The sequence below is a fragment of the Marmota monax genome, unplaced genomic scaffold (assembly GCF_021218885.2).
Source record: "Marmota monax isolate L192 unplaced genomic scaffold, Marmota_monax_Labrador192_F-V1.1 WCK01_AAM20220418_F8-fsc00347, whole genome shotgun sequence".
NCBI classification, from domain to species: Eukaryota; Metazoa; Chordata; class Mammalia; order Rodentia; family Sciuridae; genus Marmota; species Marmota monax.
The window spans coordinates 504,410-528,783 of NW_026694678.1; the positions used below are offsets into that span (position 1 = coordinate 504,410).

The 24,374-nt window shown below is 42.1% G+C and overlaps 1 protein-coding gene across 3 annotated transcripts in view; it reads left to right on the forward strand.

The window, feature by feature from the left end:
• Positions 1–24,374, forward strand: part of Kif13b (kinesin family member 13B) — a 159,423-nt gene that overhangs the window by 70,845 nt on the left and 64,204 nt on the right. For all 3 annotated transcript variants that reach the window (XM_046423328.2, XM_046423329.2, XM_058572348.1), the window contains 10 exons: positions 4,252–4,464; positions 5,792–5,902; positions 7,763–7,897; positions 14,259–14,389; positions 14,721–14,807; positions 16,444–16,634; positions 17,140–17,350; positions 18,277–18,439; positions 22,845–22,991; positions 24,175–24,324. In XM_046423328.2, the coding sequence (XP_046279284.1) occupies positions 4,252–4,464; positions 5,792–5,902; positions 7,763–7,897; positions 14,259–14,389; positions 14,721–14,807; positions 16,444–16,634; positions 17,140–17,350; positions 18,277–18,439; positions 22,845–22,991; positions 24,175–24,324 (1,539 nt within the window). The remainder of the gene's footprint in view (positions 1–4,251; positions 4,465–5,791; positions 5,903–7,762; positions 7,898–14,258; positions 14,390–14,720; positions 14,808–16,443; positions 16,635–17,139; positions 17,351–18,276; positions 18,440–22,844; positions 22,992–24,174; positions 24,325–24,374) is intronic.

A 24,374-nucleotide genomic window follows, 5' to 3' on the forward strand; every position in this document is an offset into this window, starting at 1 on the left:
CTGAAACTGTACACCACTTGGATGTGCTTTGTTGCACCCTTTATATACATGTCCCTGGGTTCTGCTTCTGTGTAATGCTGACAGTGGAGGAATTTGACACAGAATTACTTCCTTTGGCCAAAAGGCAATATAATTAGAAATTTAAAACAAAAAGATAAATAGATGTTGACCATTAAAAACCACTTGGAAATGGGTATCACAGTCATTTTACTACCAGGAATGTGTAATTAACCCTGATAACCTCCTGGTTTTCCAGAAATCGTCTACATAGGACATTTATTCTTCCAACTTTCACAGAAGCATTCCTGATCACACATGACTGTTCTCTGGATGTACCTGAATTAAAAGGCTTAAAAGAATTAAAGGAGTTGTGATACATGCCTATAATCCCAGTGGCTCAGAGGCTGAGGCAGGAGGATGATGAGTTCAAAGCCAGCCTCAGGAACTTAGCGAGACCCTAAGCAATTTAGTGTGATCCTGTCTCATAAAAAATAAAAAGGGCTGGGGAGGTGGCTTAGTGGAGGTGGCCTAGTACCAAAAATAAATATATAAGCAAGTAACTAAAAGAATAGTTTTACTGTCCTTGTCATTTCAGTGTTACTGCTTCAGATTATTTAAAATGCTGACAGTAGTTAAAATGGCCTAGAAATAATTGAGTGTCCATTGCATAAGCTGGAGACCAGGGGAACCTGTTTCAGGACAGTCAGGTGCTTTCCAGGGCATCTCAGTCACTTTTCGTAGGTAACAGCAGTGTTCTATTTGCCAGAGGAGGAAGAGGGCACAGAACTCACCAAGACAGGGTTGGGCCTGGGGCCTGGCTGAGTGCCCCACGCATCTGTGTTTGTGGAGGCTGTGTTCTAGTGGCAGGGTTCATCAGGAGGGGACTTGCTTGACTTCACCAATCTTTGGTAGGATATAATGAGAAAACTGTTCATAATACTTGAAGAACTTAGGTTGTAATTGCAGCTGTAAACTAATTCTTAGGTTGAGAAATAAATTGAATGTATACTTGACTTTGTCATTTTTTCCCCGTTAAAAATCTGTAAGAGGGGCTGGGGTTGTGGCTCAGTGGCAGAGCTCTTCTCACATGTGAGACGCTCAGCACCACATAAAAATAAGTAAACAAAATAAAGATATTGTGTCTATCTATAATTAAAACAACAACAAAGAAACTCATAAGACCTTTTTTCTATCACTTCTGACTTTTGCACCAAGATCATTTCTTAAGAAATGCCCCTACTTATGATACATCGGAATTATACATTGGGATTTTTTTTTAAGAAATTCCGATGTATAATTTTGATGTATAATTATGATGTGTCAATAAAAGGGGGAAATGTATTCCAGAACGTAAATAGTTTCCCCAAGGCCTCTCCAGATCTGTGGATTCCCCAGATCCTTTTCCTTCTTTGATTCTTTTTCTAATTCTTCCTGATCCTCATTCAACACAGGTGTGAATCTCATGTTCCTAACATTGCTTCCAGTGAGCTCATAAAATTGCTGGTCTTTTATAAGATTTTCCATTTCTCTTTAGAGATCTTTTTGCATTGTGTTTACGTAAGAATTGTGCTGTGTTCTTGATGTTTGTAACCTTCTAAATGTGGATCTCTTAGATAATGCTTAGATAATGAATAGCTTTCGAATTAACCCTTCTTATTCTTGCTGAGACTTCTCTGATGAAGCCTGCTCCAGTGTCTTGCCTAGATGACAGACACTTCCCTTGAGATTTCTTGGTCCAATCCCTTCTCCATAGTACATTGCAACTTCTTTCTAAATTAATTACTTCATCTCTTCAGAAACTGCCCTTAGGCCTGTGGGATCAAGTCCAGATTCTTTCCTGAGTGTCACTTACAAGTCCCTGCTTAGCCTGTCGCCTCCTAACCCCTGACTGCTTGCCTGCTGTCTCCGGGTGTCATCACCCCTAGCCTAGTGCAGAGTGCTGGTGCTCTCTTACTTCTGGGGCTTCAGGCTCCCTCTGTGGGGAGTGGTCTTCCCCTTCCTCAGTTTCCCGGCCCTGCTCCTTCACCTGCAGGTCTCCAGTGTCGCCTTCCAGGCATCCTCCTGACCTGTCAGGACTTGCCCTTCTGCCCAGCTGGGCTTCTGCCCTCTCCGACCACAGTTGTGGGCATCGGGCTTCAGTGCTAGCACAGCGCTGGCTCCACCAGGACTCCAGTGCTCCCAGCTAGCATCTGACCTGGAGAAGTTTATCGGTCTTCCTGGCTCTCCATTCTCATCTGGAAGACAAGTAATTTGATGACTTCAGAGTTCTTTCAGCTTTAAAAAATTATGACTTCCAAATTAAATCTCTTTCCAGTGTCCATTTAATTTGCAGTCGCAAAATTTGAAACAAAGCTTGTCTGATTTGCCTAATTGTACAATTAAAGAGTAAACAAGAAACTTTATACTTTCTCCTTGAATGAGCGCCAGTTCTTTGGTTGCTATTTCCTTTTTCCTAATGGCATGAGGCCATTTTTAAATATAAGCATATTGTTCCACAATCAAGGGTTTTAAAATACCAAGCGTTTGTCATTTGCCAGGTTTCCTTTTCTCACATACATCGAAGCACAATGCATGCACTTCTCTCCTTTGGTAGTTGCTGTTACAAATCTCCCACTTGGGTTTGCTGTTTGTGTGGGCCAGCAGCAGGCAGTAGTCTTTGAAGGGCTGCACAGTGCTACTGGTGTTGAACTGAATTGCAGAGTGACATTTTTATATCACATCTGAATCTGTCTAAGGCCTCATGGAACTCTTTGTGACAATTTTCTGGAAGTTGCCAAATCCAGGGCACCAACAATGTGAGATCAGTGACTAGAAGTGAAGAATGAAATAAGCAGTTATGACTTTCACTTCCTGAAGTCCAGATTGGTTCTGTTTCCTGCCTTTTCAAATATCAAAATGTATCTTCTTCAATATGATTTTATCTTTGTTTTCTTTGGAAAACCAAATTTGTCAGTAATGGATGAAGAAGCAGACACTAGAGCAAAATAATTTGGAGAAGTGTCAAGTCATCTGACTTAGTTCTCAGGTCTGAGCTTCCTCTGTATTACCAAGTATGTATCGGGAGCTGTGAAGGAGCGGAAATCCTATTGCAATTGATAGCAGAATATAACCGGGTTAGAGTATTGTTCAACTTACTGGCTCTGAATATTTCAGGTAGGATATTTAACCTCCTTTATCAGAACAAACCTCTGTCTTCTCATTGATAAAATGGGATTACTAAGAGTTTCACAGAAGGCTAAGAAATAAGTTTATACACAGAGATTATGCTAATAACTTTTACATTTATTGAAGTTGGAAAACTTCATGTCTTCAAAAGTAAGAATTTTCTAGCTGGGCTAGTGGCACATGCCTGTCATCTCGGTGACTTGGGATGCTGAGGTAGGAGAATCACAAGTTCAAAGCCAGCCTTAGCAACTTAGCAAGGCCTTATTTCAAAATAAAAAATAAAAAGAGTGGGGATTTGGCTTAGTGGTTAAGCACCCCTGGGTTCAATCCCTGGTACCCTCCCAAAGTAAGACTTTAGGTTAGTGCTACCCCAACACAGCTTTCTTGTGATCTGATGAATTCCCTATTACTATCCAGATGGAATATTTTTTCTTAATTTTGAGACTCTATCATGCAGTGATTTTTTCTTTCTTTTTTTCTCTTCAGTGCTAGGGGTTGAAGCCAGGGCCTTGCTCATGCCAGGCAAATGCTATATCACTGAGCCACATCCCCAACCTTCATTTAATGATATTCTGTTACTGAAAGAGGGTATTGAATCTTCCCCCCCTTCTTCCTTTCTTCCCTTTTCCCCTCCCTTCTTCACAGCCTGGGGTGTTAAGTTGCCTAGGCTGGTCTGGGATGGTAGGAGTGGTTACCTGTTGTGCTGGAACAGATCAACCTGCCCCCAAACTTGAACAACAGTTGTTTATCACCCTGCAGTTTCTATAGGTCAGGATTCTGGGAGCCCTAAACTGGTTCTGACTGGGTCTCTCATGGCTGCAGTCCAGGTGTCAGCTGGGGCTATGGTCATCTGAAGGCCTGACCCCGGGGGGGGGGCAGGGCTGGGGTCTGATCACTTGTATGGTACTTTACTGAGCTACGTTCCTCATCCCTAGCCCCTTGAATCTTTTTTTTTTTTTTTTTAATTTTGAGAAAGGTTCTCACTAAGATGCCTAGGTTGGCCTAGAACTTGCCATCCTCCTGCAGCTCTCCTGGATTGCGGGCATTTGCCACACTGGCCCTATTCACTCTTTTCCCTCCCTGTAGGACAGCCTTGGGGGTAATAGCAAGACAGCCATGGTGGCTACGGTGAGCCCAGCCGCAGACAACTACGATGAAACCCTCTCAACATTGAGATACGCGGATCGAGCCAAGCACATTGTCAATCATGCTGTAGTGAACGAAGATCCCAACGCTCGTATCATCCGGGACCTCCGGGAAGAAGTTGAGAAGCTCCGTGAACAGCTGACCAAGGCAGAGGTATGAGGCTCAGCTTGGCTGTGCTCAGCTTGGTCTAAGATGAGCTAGCACTTGAATTCCTCCCCTTGGCTGTAGGCAAGAATTACTCTTTTTTTTTTTTTTTTTTTAAGAATTTTTGTGTTTCCTATGGGAAGAGAAATTTGAGCTGAGTAATAAATGAAGGAATTTTTTCATATTGGAAATTTTGAGAGATTTATACAGATGTTAACAAGAATTGGATAGAAGAGATTTTTAAAAAAATGAGAAAATGTTTCTTTTCATTTCTATTCAGGCAGCAGATGTGAGGAAAAACGTTAATAGGATAAAGGGGAGGAGGAGAGAGACAATGAGAAGAAAGTGTGTATAACTGGATTTTCATTTAGAAAATGAGAGTGGGCATGGACTAATTGGAAGAGAAATCAAACATGTGGTGATGTTTGGTCTCTCATTTGTTAACTGATAGAAACCAGAATGGAGGTCTCATTCACCTTAATAATCCAGTTTTTCTATATTGTAGTTTGTGTCATAGGAAAAAGAAAACTATGACTGAAGTAGCTGTGGTCTATTTCAGCTGTCTTCTCTGTATCCCACACAAGTCTATCCTGTAACCAAGTGGTACTCCTTTTGTAGGACAGCCTTGGGGGTAACAGCCTTGAGTGATGGTGTGTGGTTTCAGATTCAGGATTGCCCTGCGGCTAGCTTTTCTGCCCAGTCCCTTAGCTGTCTGGGATTCTTTTGGGAGCGGGCCCCACAGCCCTGTTCCCCATACCCTGTTTCACCTGTTTTCTGGTAGTAAGTTGAATGCATGGGCAGGATGGCTATTTTGACCATGTTTTTGCCTGTTGAATTTTAGCCTGTATTTACAGAAGTAATTTTATAGATTTAAAGGTCCTCTATTTTGGTCTTTTCTTCCTGGTATTAATAACAGCTTCCAGTTTTCAGCATGAACACATTTCGTCTGTGTGTTCTTGAATAAATTCCAAACGTCAGAAGTGGAAACCAGACTGACTCTCTTGCATGAGTCTAGGTAAAAACCTTTTGGAACTTAGAATTAATAAGCCCTTCTTAACTAGCCTCATGTGTTTATCTCCTTAAGAGAGTGAGCTCTTTACAGTAGGTTGAGGAAGGGTCAGGTGAGTCTTCCTTGGATGACTCTGTTGTGGTCTTCTTAGTGTGTAGGTGCTGATGTCACTGGGGACCTGCTGGTTGATGTGTTGTGGGTAGGTGGACAACGTGGCACTGTGCACTGGGGAGAGGCCGACAGTCACTTTTGTCCTTTTAGCTTTGGCTGATTCTTTTTCCAGGGCACTGTCCAGACAGTTTCATGAAGTGAACGTTTTGCTTGTAGGCAATGAAATCTCCAGAGCTAAAAGACCGGCTAGAAGAATCAGAGAAGCTAATCCAGGAAATGACGGTGACCTGGGAGGAGAAATTGAGGAAAACCGAGGAGATTGCACAGGTTTGTTTCCCAACTGATCAGGAGAGCAAAGTTCTTGGCCATCTGCACAGTGGGGTTCAGGTGACGCTCCTGGTCCCCTTTTGAGTTTTTCCTTTGCTGTTGGCAAATCTAGCACCTGTGGAAATTCAGATCCATGAGCTGCACTTTACAAAATCAGTCTGAAGGATACAGAAGGTATAATTTCCAGTGATTTACTATGGAAGGGATAGTTAATTTTTTAGTGCCAGTAATCTTAAAAAATATTAAAAACAAATAATTTGTAGTCTCTGATGTGAACACCTCATTCTGTTACATGTTTGTAAAACTGAGGAACTTAGTAGTGAAATTACAATATCACTGGTATAGATATTAGGTTATGAGCATCTCGCTTCCAAATGACAACTCAGTAAAAGTAACATAAAACACTGAAATGTGAGGCAACTTTTTCTCATTGCTAGAAAATAATAATATAGAGTTGTGAGAGCATAGGGTGGAAACATGAGCCTAGCCTAAGAAGCTCTAGTTAAGTTTAGCATTGGGGGAAAATGTCAGAAAAATCTGTCTTTAGTGAAAGACCTCCTCTATAGTTTTTCTGTTACTGTTTGTGTCCATGTGAAGTAGTGCTCCAGCACAGTGCTTAGGCAAGTTTTTTTTTTTTCCTTTTTTTTTTTAATGAATTCACTGATGATTTGAGTGCTCAGTGTGTGTCCTGCACTGTGCTAAGTGGTAGGAACACAGTCATGAGTAAGGCCGGATCCATGTCTGCATAGCCATGGTCTGTGTGAGGGGAGTGGTCAAGTAAACTGATGGTCACCTAGTGTGAGCAGATGCCAGTGTCTGCTCTGCACAGAAGGCAGAGGTGTGAAACCCCTGGGTGGAAAGGCACAGACACCCTTGATGACACTTTGAGGGGCCTGGAACCTGTTCCATGGAGTTGAGGGCAGGGTTTGAAAGTAGGTGTGACAAGATGTGCAAATGGAGAGGACATGGGCCAGGAGGAAGGGCCCCATGGACTTCATTGAACAACTTTGCCCTGTGTCCTGAGGAGTCACTGAAAATGTCAAGCAGGAGAGGATATTGAAAACTTTGCTTTTAAGAAAGACCACAGCTGAGTAAAATACACTCACATTTGCTCACATATATAGAATTAAATGAGATGAACTGAAGAAATTTGATATTTTTAAAGAAGAAAATTGAGCTGGGTGATGTTGCATATCTGCAACCCCAGCAACTCTGAAGGCTGAGGCAGGAGGACTGCAAGTTTGAGGCTAGCCTGGGCAAATTAGACATATCTCAATTGTTACAGTCCCGTCCCCTCTCCCCCATAGTAGGGATTGAATCCAGAGTACTTTACCACCTTTATATTTTGAGACAGAGTTTCATTGAATTGCAGAGGCTTGTCTCAAATTTGTCATACTCCTGCCTTAGCTTCCCAAGTAGGTGAGATTACAGGTACAGACCACCATCCCTGATGGGGATTTATTTTTTAAATAAATTAATTGACAAATTAAAATAGTTTTGAGCTGGGTGGGGTGACACATGCCTATTATCCCATCTATTGTTTGGAAGCTGAGACCAGAGGATCCCAAGTTTAAGGCTAGTCTTGGCAATTTACCAAGACCCTCAGCAACATAGTGAGATGCTGTCTCAAAATAAAAAGTGCTTGGGATGTGTCTCAGTGGATCCAAACCCCAGTACCATGAAACAGAGAAAGTTGTACATAGTTGAGAATAAAGAACAAAGAGCAGTAATCCAAATGCCATATTTGAAGAATAATATTTGAATTATAAAGGTAATCAATAGTTATTCAAATATTGTAGGGCCTTCCATATCTCACTGCCTTGGTGGCTGAGGAATAACTCTTCTCTAATACTTTTACAGGAACGACAGAAACAGCTAGAGAGCCTGGGAATCTCTCTGCAGTCTTCAGGAATCAAAGTTGGGGATGACAAGTGTTTCCTTGTTAATTTGAATGCTGATCCTGCTCTGAATGAACTCCTGGTGTATTATCTAAAGGTGAAGTAACATGCCCACACAGAGTACAGTAAAGTGCTTCTTTAAACTTGGGGAGCCATGCTTTCTCAAAACAGGGCTGAGGATTTAGCTCAGTGCTGAGCACTTGCCTAGCTTGTGCAAGGCCCTGGGTTCCATCCCCAGCACCTCAAAACAGCAACAATAGCAGCAGAACGGTTAGAAAATTATTTTTATTTGAATAAGCTGAACAGTTTTGGGTTTTATGATCAGTTTCCCTTTTAATTCTTTGAGTGATGTCATCTGGCCTAGTCTCATAAAAAATGATATTCTAGTATTTCCAGCAAGTTAAATCACTAACCTACCATTATTTAGTATGATTTATGATAGAGAATAATGTTAAAGGACCACTTGATAGGAAATTTATATTTCCAGTAATTCTTAGGAAAATTAAAAAATTATGAATTATTAACCTGTTTTATTTTTTACTTATTTATTTTTTAGTTGTAGTTGGACACAATACCTTTATTTAGTTTATTTATTTTTATGTGGTGCTGAGGATCAAGCCCAGGGCCTTGGCACATGCTAGGCAAGCACTCTACCGCTGAGCCACAACCTCAGCCCCTAACCTGTTTTTTTTTTTTTTTTTAAAAAGAGTCAGTCACTTAGAAACTAAGAAAGTCAGAGAATGGAACAGAAAAAGACAAAATATTGGTACACATTGAAATTTGTAAATCATGGGATATATTAAGACAAGAGACAACTTGAATTGGATGTGGTGGTGTACACATGTGATAATGTGTACATTAGCTATTTGGGAGCTTGAGGCAGGAGGATCTCAAGTTTGAGGGCAGCTTGGGCAATTTAGTGAGACCCTGTCTCCAAAAAAAAAAAAAGATGCAGCTTTGGTAAGAGCCTAAACCCCAGAGGATGTGGCTCAGTGGTAGTAAGTGCCTACCTAGAAAGAGCATCAACCTGAGACCACATAATGTGAGGAGTACTCCAAATAGTTTTTGTCAGGATCACAGCGCAAATTAATTATATCATGGACTGCATAATTCTAGGGTTAGTACATACATCAGGATGTGGTTCCCCCCCCATATATCTGGGATTAACTAGCACGACTAGGAAAATAAAGCAGATGAACTGATTAAGTTGGAAACAACTTTAAGATTAGAAAATTGTGTGCTTGCATTTCTAAAGACTCACATTGGCTAATTTTTCAGTTTTTATCAGAGGTATACTGTATGAATTGCTTTGTGCCATTTTGTTAAGGTCCCTTTGTTAATAAGTATCCTGTGCTGTGTTTGGCTATCTGGTGAGTTAACTTGGGTCTTTGACACACACCATAATGCGTGCACCTCTTAAGTATTATAGTCAGTGGGAGCAGTGCTGCAGGAAGAGGGAGGAGGCTTGCGTTCTGCAGGTTCTTCTGTGCAGATAGATAGAAGCCACCTCTGGCAGGTTCATGTGGCGTTAGATATATAGATGCACTTTACAGATACTATACACTTTTATTTCATGTTCCAGTTTCTCATTTGATACTCTTCTTTTCCAGTACATGTGTAATAACCTTGCCTATTAAAAAATGATGTGGGCATGGTGGTGCATGCCTGTAATCCCAGCTACTTGGGAGGCTGAGGCAGGAGAGTGGCACGTTCAATACTAGCCTCAGCTACTTAGTGAGACTCTATTTCAAAATCAAAGTGCTAGAGCTGGAGATGTGGCTCAATGGTAGAGCACTTGCTTGGCATGTGTAAGGCCCTGGGTTTGACCCTCAGCACTGCATATAAAGAAAGAAATAGAAGATCCATTGAAAACAAACAAAATTTTAAAAATATTTTTTAAATTTATTAGTTGTACATAGTACCTTTATTTTATTTATTTTTATGTGGTGCTTAGGATCGAACCCAGGGCCTCGCAAGTGCAAGGCAAGTGCTCTACCACTGAGCCACAACCTCAGCCCCTTTAAAAATATTAAAAAAACAAAAAACAAAACAAAGTGCTAGGGATGTAGTTCAGTGATAAAGTGTCCCTGGATTTGATTCCCAGAAGCAATAACAAATGATGTTCCCTAACCGTGCTTCGGAATGACGTTGGCAGCATTTTCAGTTGGAGCATCAGCCACAGATAACCACATGTTTTAGGGGAGATGCTGTGTTAGGGTGGGACTTACAATAGGCAGCCATTTTTGCTCCTCAGAACTAAGAATTCTTTTCCTTTCTGGTGTGATAGAGTTAAAATTGGAACATGCAGATGCACATCCTAAGAAACCCCTGATTCATATCTGTTCTTTAACTAAAAAGTTAAACAAAGAAAGTGTTTGAAGAGAGGTTTGTGGGGAGGAGCTGGCATCTCTGATTGTCTGCACGGAGGTGTTCCACTGGGTTTCAGACTGTGGTCAGCTGTTTGGGTGGTCAGAAGCAGCGATACTGTGTTGGCTGCCAAGCCAGTCCCAAGACAAGACATACTCATGACAAAGCACATTCAAAAGGGTAACTCAGCCAAGAACAGTTTTCACTGTAGGAAAGTGACACCGGGATGTGGGCTGGAGGAATTTGGAGACTGAGTGTTTTTTCTTTGTTTGCCTTTAACTTCTCAGCCTGTTCCAGTGCTAGGCCTTTGACTTCAGAGGTGATGACTTTAGCCACCCAGCTATAAGTGGAGGCGCTGGATTAAAAATCTCAAGTTCTTCCTAACTCTAGGATTTGGTGGTCTCACTCTTCTCAGCACAGCCTCACCTGTGTGCTCTGCACATGGAGTCACACACACTCTCCTGCTCCCACAGACTTCGTCTCCTCTTGCTCCCCAGCACCCCCAGCTGTAGGAGCTCCTCAAGAGCCTCCTGGAGCCTCCTTTTCCTCATTATTTTTTGCTGCATTGCAAAATATGAGGCACAATATGAGGAGCTTATAGACTTAGTTAACGTCAAACAGTGTGGCTTTGGCAGAATTGAGCTTTTTGAATTCAGTATTTGAGATTCCAGGGTATCATCAGCTACATCACAAGAGATTTTTAACCTCACATGAGACATCTAAGTTGTCATTCCTAACGTAAGGTCTGTAATTAGGAGTTTATCTATTTTTTATATGCCTAAGTGGTTCAGTGCCCAGCTCATGTTGGGTGCTCAGTATAATTGTTGATAAAAGGAAATTTTTCTTCTGGAACTTGGATTAGATCTTTGCCTGTTGGAGTTCATGTCTTCTGCTCCTGGTAATACGCACTTTTTGTTTGGCACCCAGTGCATGTTGTGTACGATGCTGGTTGTACTGGTGTACAAGTCCTCCATAGGTTGTTCTCCAAATAAGGGGAAGTAGCAAGTCTCAGTACCTACTGAGTGTTAGGTGCAATCAGGGTTTGGTAAAAGGGAAACCCTTCAGTGGAAGAAGAGGGAGAGGTAGGTGTGGGAGATGCTCTGTATGGAGAGGGAGGGAGGAGTATTGCAGGCAGAGCAGCAGAGCCAGAGTAGGGGTGGGAGGAACCTGGGAGTGGAGTTTTGGTTCCACCTGTCTAGTGGCCATCACGAGGCTTTCTCCATTCCCACCCCACTCCTGAGGACAGGAAGGACCTCTAGGGCACAGCTAGGATTCGGCACTAGGCTCATTCATGGGAGGGGAGGGAATCTATGTAGAACTGGCTCAGGGATGTTTCTTCCTTCTGTGGGTAGTCTTGGATGCTTCTTGCTGGCCCCTGCTTTTCCTTTAACATCACCTTGCTGGTGGTGATGACAGTCGTGGGGCACGCAGAGCAGGGAGGGAGGCAGTGCAGTCCGTTCTTCAGCCTGCCTTGGAGAGTCCTTGCAGTTGTGGGACTGGCCTGGAAGCCCCGGCTGATGTGAGGAGGGAGAGGTGCTGGGATGTCCTCTGCACTCCCTGGGGGCTCTGATGGGCACCATAGATAGCTGGGAAAATCCTGCAGAGGAAGAGCATTTTGTGAGGCTGAAGTCCCAAAAGAGGGGGAGCAGGGTGTTTACGTTGAAGGGTGACCTGCTAGAGGAGGAGAGGATCGCTGCCTTTGGACCTAAGGAATGTGGGGGTGTTCATTTGTTTTCCATGTTTGTGTAATGTCTAACTGTGCCAGGCCTGCGTTAAGTGTGTGGAATACCGTGGGGAGCAGGAGGCTGGTCTCTGCCCCAGGGAGTCTGAGACTAGGGTGTGGTTGTGGAGGTGAGAAAAATAAGCTGAGTTTTGGTGTTTTGAGGTCAAATCTAAGGATTTCCTGATTGACACTGGTGGGCTGGTAAGGGAAAGAGGGAGGATTCCGTAGTATCTGAGCTTTTTGGTTGATGGTCTGGGTGTTGGTATTGCCATTAGTATTGGGGAGGGGAATGGACTTTCCTTGGGTCAGGAGGAGGGGAGCAAGTTCTTTGGCTTTGCTGACTTTTCAGTGTCTTCAGACATCCCAGTTGCGTCGAGTAGGCTAAGTAGGCAAATGCTGATGGTGGAGGTGGGAGAAGGTGGACCTGAAGTCTGTGTTCTGGTCGGTGATAGAGACTTAGCTTACACTTGGCAGTATTTAAAGCCATGGGTGGGGATGGGTCCTGAGTCACAAGTCAACTGACCGCTTCCCACAGGTCACATCTAGTGCCCTTTCTGGTTTTGTATGGCTCAAGAACTAAGAATAGTCTTTACATTTTTTAAATGGTTGAACAGTAATATTTTGGACATGTGAAAGTTTTGTGAAAGGGACTGGGGCTGTGGTTCAGCTGTAGCGCACTTGCCTGGCATGTGTGAGGCACTGGATTCGCTTCTCAGCACCGCCTATAAATAAATAAAGGTCTATCAACAACTAAAAAAATACATATATATTAAAAAAAAGAAAATGTTAAACTATAAAAAAAGAAAGTTATGTGAAATTCAAAATTCAGTGTTCTTAAGTGACATTTTATTGGGACACGTTCCCATCTATTTATTTCTGTTTTGTTTGCTTCTGCATGACAAGGGCAGAGTTGAGTGGTGGCATGTGCCCCAGAAAGCCTCATACATTTCATATCTGACCCCTGGTTCAGGTGTGTAGACAGGGGCCTGGGAACACAGCCCAGTTCCCATCAAACCTTAATCACATACGAGCAGTCAACAGTTGTGCATAAGAAGAGGCCCAGTTTTTAGAGGTCATTTTTCTCCATTCAGATTAGGTGAGTCACCTTCCAAAAAGTGGGGGTAGAGTCATTGGGGCCCCAGGTAAGAACTTATCTGTAAGATCTTGTTTATGAGGTTTGAGGAGACCATGAAACTCATAGAATAATTTTAGTCTTTTTGTACTCTCATATTTGAATAGCTTTTGTCTTTGTAATTGGTTTATTTTGATTAAGACCAGGCAAGTGATGTCTAGCTTGAGGAACTGTGGTTTCTACACATGGTTTTGCTCTTTGCGGGGGAGCATGGGCAGAGATTGAACCTGTGTCACTTAACCAATGAGCCACACACCCAGCCCTTTTCATTTTGTATTTTGAGACAGGGTCTCACTAAGTTGCTTAGGGTCTCACTAAGTTACTGAGGCTGGCTTTGAACTTGGCGCCTCCTGCATCAGCCTCCCAGGCTATTGGGATCACAGGCGTACACACCGTGCCTGGCTTCCACACCCTGCTTTTGGTACATCTGTGACACATGGCTTATGATCTGAGAGTATTAGAGTTCAGACTGTGATGAAAAATATGAATATGTTAGGAATATGGATATAAAGTTATAGTTTTAGTTGTAGATGGACACAATGCCTTTATTGATTTTTATGTGGTGCTGAGGATAGAACCCAGTGTCTCACACGTGCTAGGCAAGAGCTTTATCACTGAGCTACAACTGTAGCCTTAAAGTTATAATTTTAAGTTTAAAAAGTATTACTCAGCTGAGTGTGTTATTTCTTATAAAGAAACTTGTAAGAAGAATTTTACTGAGTAGCTACGGAGGCTGAGGCAGGGGGATTTCAGTGAGACCAACTCAGTGAGACCCTGTCTCTAAATGTAATATAAAATAGGGCAGGGTAGGTGGCTTAGTGACTGAGAGCTCTGGGGTTCAACCCCTGGTACCAAAAAAAAAAAAAAAAAAAATCAGAGAGCTGGGCATGGTAGCATATGCCTGTAATCGCAGCTACTCAGGAGGCTGAGCAGGAGGATCATGAGTTCAAAGCCAGCCTCAGCAACAAAGCAACACCCTAAGCAACTCAGTGAGACCTGTCTCTAAATAAAATATAAAAAAGGGTTGGGGATTTGGCTCAGTGGTTGAGTAGGTTCAATCCCTGTTACCCTTCCTCACAAAAAAAAAAAAAGGAATTTCAGAGTAAATTTCTGCTCTATTTGCTTTGAAAATCTTATTATCTAAGGTAATAGATCAAAGAGGACTTCAATGCAGGTGATTTTAGTTTATGTACATGCAAGAATACAGTATTGATGAGTAAATTTTGATTTTTTAAGGAACATACATTGATAGGGTCAGCAGATTCCCAGGACATCCAGCTGTGTGGAATGGGGATTCTTCCTGAACACTGCATCATAGACATCACGTCAGAAGGCCAGGTTGTGCTCACTCCTCACAAGAACACTAGGTAACGTACTCGAATGAGTGTTAACATCACAGTGATTTTTAAAGGGAAGAATATACACTAGTGGTGGGCAGTAAGGGACATTTGTCATTACTTTGCCAAATGACATTTAGAACTTTGAAAAATGGAGAATAATAATGTATTATACTTAGTACCAGTAAGCATTTTATATAATCCAGTGAAGTAAATGCAAATACTTAGATTCACCAAGGACAGGTTTTATTTTGGGGAATTAATCATTTTGTTTTCCCTAGTAACTAGACTGTTGTAGTACTGGAAAACGAAGCAGAGGATGGGGTAATCATTACTCATGGTTGACCTTTTCCCCACACAGAACATTTGTAAACGGGTCCTCTGTCTTCAATCCAATACAGCTGCACCATGGAGACAGGATATTATGGGGGAACAACCATTTCTTCAGGTATGACATTGCTCATGGCCCTTCAAGGGGTAGGTTACTGAAGATGATGCTCTGGAGTAGAAGCATACATATTGGAAAGTCAACTTTAATTTATAAAAATCATATGTATAATCTTTGTGTATGCAGATATATGTATATGTGTAAATATAGTATATGTATGTTTTATGTGTTTGTTCACTGCATAAGTGTCTGAACTCTAAGGATATATGATGTACACTCAGGAAAAATGCTGAGTTTACTTATATATTTTTTTCCTTTTATTTCCCATTGAAAGATGATTGTTTTGCCATCTGGTATAAGAATTCATTAATTGTTTTTCTGACATGTTTATCTTTGTGTGTGTATTCACACAGATGTAGTTTTGTATGTATAAGATACATGTGATTTTTTTTTTTCTGAAAAATTGTGGTAGTGGCCTTATCCATAGCATCAGGATGGCATTCCCTTGGGAGAGCTTTTAGCTGTTGGTAACAGCACACTTAACAGTCACTGCTTAAACAGATGATTTATTTCTCTGTTAGAACAAGACATCTGAAGGGACATGGTCGTTAGTGTTGGGCAAGCCTCTCAGAAGTGCCACTGCTGAAGCCCACCCTTGGGTTGGCGCTTTCCTGCCCTCTAAAGATGCCTGTGCCCTGCAGCCTTGAGAGCAGCTCGCTTGCTCCAGGAGGAAGGGAGGGTGAAGGGGACCTTGCGAGCCCCAGTAGTCCTCCTGTCAGACCCTGGCAATCCTTGTCCCCTTTGCTGGAATTTGCTGGGTGCTGGAGGGCAGCGAGAGGAAAGGCTTTCCTGGGCCTGCACACAGTTTCCCAGACAAGCGTGTGCATTAACATCTGGGTCTCCCCTCGTCCTGCCCCTGGCCAGTGACGTTTCATACGGCTAGTAGAGGCCCTTGCTTGTAGGCCCATTAGTATTTTGATGTTTGAGGAAAGAGTAGATGGATACAAATGTTGTAGAAAAAAATTTTCATGTTTTTTCTTCCCAAATTAAAGCAAGTATAAATTGCTTGGCTTAGTCTTCCAGACCCTTCCTGGTCTGGGCTAGGTTGCTCTTCCCAGCGCTCTCCCTCACCTGTGCTTCGTGGAGCTCGTGTGTCCTGTGGTGGCTCACGCATTCTCAGAGCCTGCCAGCACCTGGCTCACGTCTTCCCACACTGCCCTCGTCCTGCTTTCTGCTTCTCCTCTGGGGTGTGGCGGACGATCTCCTGCTCCATCCTTCCTTCCTTAACTTCTCTGCTCTGAAGGGGGTCTGGCTTTTCTTCTCCACCTGGCTGGTAACAGTCGTGTGCCCATGTCACACTCGCTGTTATAATTATTTGCACACACAGAATGGAAAGCTCCGGAACACAGCAGTTTCCTTGTATTTACATGGCATTCCTTTGGCATCTGGCAGATGCCAGTTTTAAGGAATGGAATGACTAACTGCCTATCTTTTGTTTTCTTTCTTTTTTTTTTTTTTTGTAGTTCTAGATGGTCAGAATTCCTTTATTTTATTTGTTTATTTTTTTATGTGGTGCTGAGGATCAAACCCAGTGCCTCACGCTTGCTAGGCAAGTGCTCTGCCATTGAGCTGCAGCCCCAGCCCATAAATGCCTATCTTGACTTTAAAAATGATATTCTTTTATTTTAACCCCAAGACTCAGTTTGCCTAAAAAGAAAAAGAAAGCAGAACGAGAGGAAGAGGAGCAGGACGCCTCCCTGCGGAACGATAACAGTTCTGAGCAGCTGGACGTGGATGGGGACTCCTCTAGTGAGGTGTCCAGTGAGATCAGCTTCAATTTTGAGTATGCACAGATGGAGGTGACCATGAAGGCCCTGGGCAGTAATGGTGAGTGGTCTGCCTGTCTTCTGGAATCTTCTTGGGTTGACAGTCTTAAAAGTATTTACAGTTGAGGGCTTTTCATGTTTTGGCAGAAGGGAAAGTCTGTGTTACTGGTCCCTGAACTCGACTCTTTTGTGCCTTTGACTATAACAACTTACTGTGTCTATGAAACCCTCAGTGCTATCTGGATATGCTGGCAAGTCACTGCACACTTTGTTCCCACTGGTGAAAATTCTCAGGTGTAAGGCTACTGGTGTCATGTTTCTGGAGCACTCTCTGTGTCATGGGCCACGATAGGGCACACAGGAGACTTGCTTGTGTCACACGGAGCATAGTATGGCATAGGAGAGGACAACAGGAGCTGGAAGTACAGAAAGCTGAGTCTATTCCAAACTGTCTTCAGGGGTACTCGGTGCTACTGGTTTGGCCAACAACAGTATAACACAGCGGGGTGACATTTGAAGTGCATTGTCCTTTTGTTCATCCTCTTTTTTTACGAAAACACGTTTAGATCCCATGCAGTCGCTATTGAGCAGCCTGGAACAGCAGCACGCAGAAGAGAAACGCTCCGCTCTAGAACGGCAGAGGCTCATGTACGAACACGAGCTGGAGCAGCTCCGAAGAAGGCTGTCCCCTGAGAAGCAGGGCTCCCGCACAGGAGACCGGCTGTCGTTCCACCCGCCCAGCGCCCAGCAGCGCCTGAGGCAGTGGGCGGAGGAGAGGTAGGCCCTGGCTTCAGTGAACTTGGCACACTGCAAGACAGTGTGAGTCACAGCCAAGAACCACTTCACGTTATTTTCCATTTTTGGAAAACATGGAAGTCTCCAATTTGTATTTCTTTCTTTAAAGCTGCCCTTGTTGGGCTGGGGCTGTGGCTCAGTGGTAGCGCACGTGCCTGGCATGTGTGAGGCACTGGGTTCCATTCTCAGCACCATGTGAAATAAATAAAGGACTATCGACAACTAAAAAACAAACAAACAAACAAAAACCCCCTGCCCTTGTTAGGTGCTGTCTGGTTTTCAGTTTGTACGGCTTTTGGATTTGAATAAAAAAGTATCCTTTATCGTTGTATCATGCTTTAGGTTCTGAAGCTTGGGTAGGTGTTTTTTAAAAAAAGGAAAAAAAGAAAATTGTCTGGACTGATGAGCTCAGGTAGGTGAAGCATGGTGCCACTGAGGTGCAGATTGCAGTTTGACCTCTGTGCAGCTAACTAGCATCTCACTGAAATGCCCTACTCGTGGCTGCATCGGACATCACTAACCTGCTCATCCAAGTCTGGTCTTTGGGCCTGCGGCATCCCTATCAGCTGAGAGTGATAGAAATGCAGACCCTCCTGCCCCACTCAGGCCTGCTGGGTAGAAGTCGAGTCACTCTTGAGTTCCTCAAGATCCCTGGATGATTCCTGTCCACAGTTGTGAAGCGCTGCCCTGTTCTGGGGTCAGCCTGCTGCACAGGTGTGCCACCTGCGGGCAGTGCAGCCCAGATAGAAGTGCGTGCATGGGAGTGTCAGCAGTAGAGTCCTTGTGTGCAGGACTGTCGTAAAGCTCGGCTTGCACTGGCCATCAGCATACTCCGATGTTCTGAGGTCTGCTTTGGGTATTTGTTAGCTCCTACTCACCTTGGCCTTTCCTCTTTGTTTCTCATAAAGAGAAGCAACGTTGAACAACAGCCTGATGAGACTGAGGGAGCAGATCGTTAAGGCCAATCTGTTGGTGAGAGAAGCTAGTTACATCGCAGAGGAGCTGGATAAAAGAACCGAATACAAAGTGACCCTGCAGATTCCTGCCTCCAGCCTGGATGCCAACAGGAAGGTGAGGCCCTTCCTCAGCAAAGACAGATGTCATTGTGTGAGTTGCTGGGCACGGCGCTGGTGGCTTTGTGCCCCGCTGCTTTCCAGACCCACCTACGGAGGCCCTTCAGTTCTTCTCCCTTGAGTAGAATTCACTTCATTTTGCCTTTGTGTGCATGCTTGCATGTGCACACATGTACACACGTGTGTATACGTATGGATGCGTGTGTGTATGTGCGTATATACACACACATTTACATTAAAAAATATGTACATGTGTATATTTATCCATTAGGAGTATACTCTCTACCTCCTCACAGTATATTTCACTCCCTTATTTCAAATATATGTACACATATTTATTTATTCAAACGTGTCAAATATTTTATTTAACTCATTAATTCAGGAATATAACTTCTCATCTGTTCCTCCACGTGTAAATTAGGATTGTGAGATACATTTACACACAGACCCAAGGAAAGTCAGGATTCACAGAGCCGTTGTGAGCTGTATCCTGTGAGATAACATGCATTTCTTTGGAGAGCAATCAATCATTTACATCACTATATGTTTTCTATAACTTCCTAAATTGTAAATGGCTGAAGAAAAGAGACAGGCAAGTAGGATATGCTAGAGGCTAGATAAGACACTCAGCGATCTTTTCTTTTCTTTTTGGCAGGGGGGAGTCCATCTCAAAGTCGTTCACATTTTTTTCTTAGCAATGTGCTCATGTTTTTTTAATATGAACATGTTTTATTTATGCTGAGCGTTGAAGATAGGAGTATTAACAGAAGGAAAAATACACCTGTATTGACCCTATAACTAACTCTTAAATGAGAAAAGTGTCTTATTTTTAATTTTGAAGATGAGTAATGCTCCTTTTTTTGTACTAGGGATTGATCTTAGGGGTGCTGTACCATTGAGCTACAGTCCCAGTCCTTTTTTATTTATTATTTTTTAATTTGTTCCAATTATATATAACAGTAGAGTATACTTTGACACATTGTACACAAATGGAGCACAGCTTTTCATTCCTCTGGCTGTACATGGCTAAGGGTCATTCCACTAGTGTAATCTTCATGTGTATAGGATAATAACGTTGGTCTCATTCTACTGTCCTCCTCATCCCCATAGCCCCACTCTTTCCCTCACACCCCTCTGCACAATCCAAAGCTCCTTCATTTTCCCCAACCTGCCTCCCCACTATGGATCAGCATCTGCTGTTCAGAGAAAACATTTGGCCTTTGGTTTTTTAGGATTGGCTTATTTCAGTTAGCATGATATTCTAGTTCCATCTATATACCTGCAAATGTCATAATTTCATTCTTTAAGGCTGAGTAATATTCCATTGTATATATGAACCACATTTTCTTTATCCATTTCTCCACTGAAGGATATCTAGGTTGGTTCCATAGTTTAGCTATTGTGAATTGAGCTGCTGTGAGCATTGATGTGGCTGCGTCACTGTAGTATGCTGATTTTAAATAAACCGAGGAGTGGGATAGCTGAATCAAATGGTCAAATATATTTAAATTATTTCTGAGAACTCTGTTATTATCAATCCTCCCACAGTACCTTTTTCCTTTATTACCATTCCATGGCCCTTCCCAAGTCAGGTATTCACTTTATGTATATCATGTTGTCTTTATTTGCTAATAGATTGCTCTATAAAGCTATTCATTAGTTGTTTCCTATATATATTTAAGACAACCAATCTCTTTTTTGAGTAAATAATGAGTTTAATAGTATTTTGTGGGAGATTCCTACTCAAATATCCTATTCTGACCTATACTCATTGTCATCCTCATCCCCCCCCCCCCCCCCGTGCTCCTCCTCCTGAACCTTCTCTAGCTCTGATTGTGTGTGTGTGAATCTTAATGGATTGGAAGGACTTTTCTCTTCATACGTACTTCTGCTGAGTCTGCGTGGTCTCTTTCTCCTGCACTACCTAACACACGTCTCCATCAGTTTGTTTCCATGTTCTGTGGGAATCTGACAGCAGGGATAGCTGCTGTTTCCCTATGATCTCTCAGAATCAAGCTCACCATTTTGCACAGTCGATGTTTAGCAAATACGACTCAATCTTTTGAGTAATAAAGGTACCGCAAACCTGATCATTACTGTGTAGATCCTTGTCTCTTGATGGATACTCTGTGTGCAGTTGGAAAGATTTTACCTAAACTTCATTCTGCTTCTTAGTTGTAGGGCAAAATCTGAGTACAGTGGGACTCAAAGACATAGTCAAAAGAGGAGGCCAATCATGGGCAGAAGTTATAGGGCTTAACTTTTTCTAGAAGATGGAGCAATATAAAATCTTCTCTCACCCTGTGGTGTCTGAGAACTGAACATTTTACCCGTAAGCACAATGATAGCGCTTTTCTCTGTATCCTATTTTTGAGCTTTATTTGGAAGGAGCTCTACTGCTTTGGGGCAGCCAGGTCAGCCCCTCGTGCCTCATGTCCCCTCTGGTCTCTCTCCTCCCATCCACCGTGTGCTCTCTGGGGCTATGCATTGCTGACGGAGGTGCGGTAGCAGCTATTTGTTCATGATGTAGGTAGATTCCTGGACATTTAGTCCCAGGCCCAGCATTCTGCCCCTGGAAAGTCAGTAGCCACAGATCACTAATGGGATTTTTGTTTTTTTCACTAGCTGGCTGAAGATGAGGTGGAAGGGCCTAAAGCACATGAATTTTCAACTTTAAGAATTATTAAATCTCCAGCTGTGTTTTGAATTCAGTGACAAAATGCTTGTCTAGCATGCACCCAGCCCTGAATTTGATCCTCAGCACTGCCAAAAAGAAGAATTATCAAATTTTTATTTCATTATGCAAATTTTATTTCTTTGGAAATGATCATATGCAAGATGTTAATGAAACATTATTGTATTTCATGGTTCACTTAAGTTCTAAGTAGACATATCAGAGTAGTTAATAAATTAAGCCACTACATTTAAATTGATAGATGATGGATAGATACATCGTTTGGGGGAGATGTAGAAGGATGTTTTTATTTTCTACTTTGTGGTTTTAAAATGTTCTAAAAGTTTTTCTACATTAAAAACACATTCCTGTGGCTGGGATTGTGGCTTAGTGACACAATGCTTGCCTAGCATGTGTGAGGCACTGGGTTCAAGTCTCAGCACTGCATATAAATAAATAAAATAAAAGTCCATCAACAACTAAAAAAAAAATATTTTTTTTAAAAAAACCTCATGGCTTAGTTGTAGATGTGGCTCAGTGGTAGAGTGCTTGCCTGACCTGCTTGAGGCCCAGGGTTCAATCCCCAGCACCACAAATACAACAACCGAAAACCACATCATTACCCAAGTTTGGTAGGTTGTGCCTGTAATCCCACCTACTCAGGAAGCTGAGGCAGGAGGATCACAAGTTTGAGGCCAGCCTGGACAACTTCGTGAGATCCTGTCTCAAAATAAAAAGGTCTGGAATAATGAATCTCACTATTATGATAATTGTAATGTACTAATAAAAAAATTTAGAAGAAGAATGGCCTGGAGATATAACTCAATGGTTGAGCCCCTGCCTAGTATGTGTGAGGTACTGAGAAAAACACAGATTGCTTTTATAAGCTGGAAATACTTCATCAAATACTGTTTTTCTAGCAAAATTTACATAACACCACATTGCTATTCTAAAGTAAGTAATTCACAGGCATTTAGTACATTCACAGTGTTGTGCAACCACCAACTGTCTAGTTCTCTACTAATTTAATAATAAATTCAAACTGTATATTCGGAATCTAGTATCATTTATTGCTTCCAAATGGGACAATTTTCATAGTTTAATCTTTTAAGCAGTTTATAGTAACTTTTCTAAGAATTTACTTTTTTTAGCATTAAGATCCTACCCATTCAAAAAAACTGAAAGTTCACACTTCTGAAAGTATAAAAACACTTCTTTACCATGCATCTCAGCAGACTTCCCTTTGCCCTCCTGTGTGTGTGACTCTTTCTCCCCGTTGATGTTCTATGGTCATATGACAGTCTGAATAAAAACATTCTGAATAAAATATTTTTAGTTGTAGATGGACACAATACCTTTATTTTATTTATTTGACTTTATGTGGTGCTGAAGATCAAACCCAGTGCCTCACACGTGCTAGTGTTAAGTGCTCTGCCACTGAGCCACAACCCCAGCCCCTGAACAAAGCATTCTTATTTCAGCTTCCCATTGAGCATAATCTAGGATTTGGGGTTTTCAATTTGAATTTATATCCCATTACAGTAGAAGTCTAAATGTAAAGTTATACCTAAACCTGTTCATACTGAAATTTATAGTTTTGACTGTAGCTGGTTGGAAAGGCTTTGTAACCATCAGCTTGGTGTGATGACCTGGCCAGTGGGTGTGGGCACTCAGCGCTGGCCGCATGGTGGCCTGGTGGCATTTCACACCCCCTCTGCTGTCTTTGCAGCGAGGCTCTCTCCTCAGTGAGCCTGCAATCCAAGTGAGACGAAGAGGAAAAGGAAAGCAGATTTGGTCTTTGGAAAAACTGGACAACAGGCTGCTGGATATGAGGGATCTTTATCAGGAGTGGAAAGAGTGTGACGAGGACACCCCGGTAAGCACCGAGGGAAGGGACCCGGCTACAGTGGGATGCCCATGGGGAAATCCTTTGTGTTCCCAAAATGGTTGTCCTGGTTCTATAGCAAAAGTTATTTTAATCCTTTACATTATTTAGTTAATTAAGAATTTTAGAAACCTATCCCTCAGGTGTCCCCTTTTTCTTCTCCTTGCTCTTCTCTGCATTTCTAACAGAGTTCCCACTTTGGATTCTGCTTTCTCTTGGCAGGGGTGTGTCTGTCCCCTGTGCTGCTCTGGGGCTCTCCGTAGGTCAGAGGCCAGGCCTTATCAGCTTTCTTCTGTTTCTCAATAAACTAAACCTTATGAAATGTGTTTTTTAAATTTAATTCAGCAGCACCTTAGTATTTACACTATTAGGAACCTTTTTTGAAGAAGCTTTGATTGTGATGTGGTTCTGTAAACCTCTGTACTGGTACTTGCTGCTTGATTTGCAGGTTCTCTCATTGAGTTCAGCCATGTACTTGTACGTGTATAAAATAGAATATATAATAAAATAGAATAATGCATATAATGTATCTTCAATACTGCTGGTCCCATTTCTACATATAGTTGTTTACTACCTTAACTTCATATTTTGTAAAAATGTTTATTTTTCAAAATTGATATTGTAAAACCGACTTTTTATAGTTAGATGACATTTTTGCTTCACATTAAAAAAAATCTTTTTTGTTCCTCTCCTATTTCAACTGAAAAGTAAAATAACAATATTAATACAAAAAAATCTGCTCCCTCTGAGTGTCACTTCTTATTTGTAGTAGTGTCTAATGAGTCATAAGAGATGGGGTGACCCTATTCCATAACAGAAAAATGGAGAATATTAGTGCACTCCATTTCTTTTGTAGTCAGTATACTTAGTTTATTTATTTTTGCAGGAAGATTTCTATGTAAAGGAGAAGAAATGATAAAAGTAATGGCCTACTATTGGGAAAATTGTCCTTTGTGGGTGAAGGACACTGACCTCCATTCTAAGTGGGAATGAGGGAATGTGTGTATGAGAATAATACAGTGCTGTGCTTTGGCAAGAACTTACTTTGCAGTAAAGAATACTAGTGATGAAAGTTTACTTTAATGACTTAAATTAAGAGTATCAAAAATCAGTAGGTTGAATGCATTTATTTTATGTGATTTTTGAGAAGTTTTGTGCTCCAATTCTCTTTTAGGTTATCCGATCGTACTTCAAGCGTGCTGACCCATTCTATGACGAGCAGGAAAATCACAGTCTCATTGGGGTGGCCAATGTCTTCCTGGAGTCCCTGTTCTATGATGTGAAGTTACAGTACGCTGTCCCGATCATCAATCAGAAGGGAGAGGTTGGCTTGCTCATGCCTCGGTTTCTGCAAAGTACAGTGCAAGGAACAGT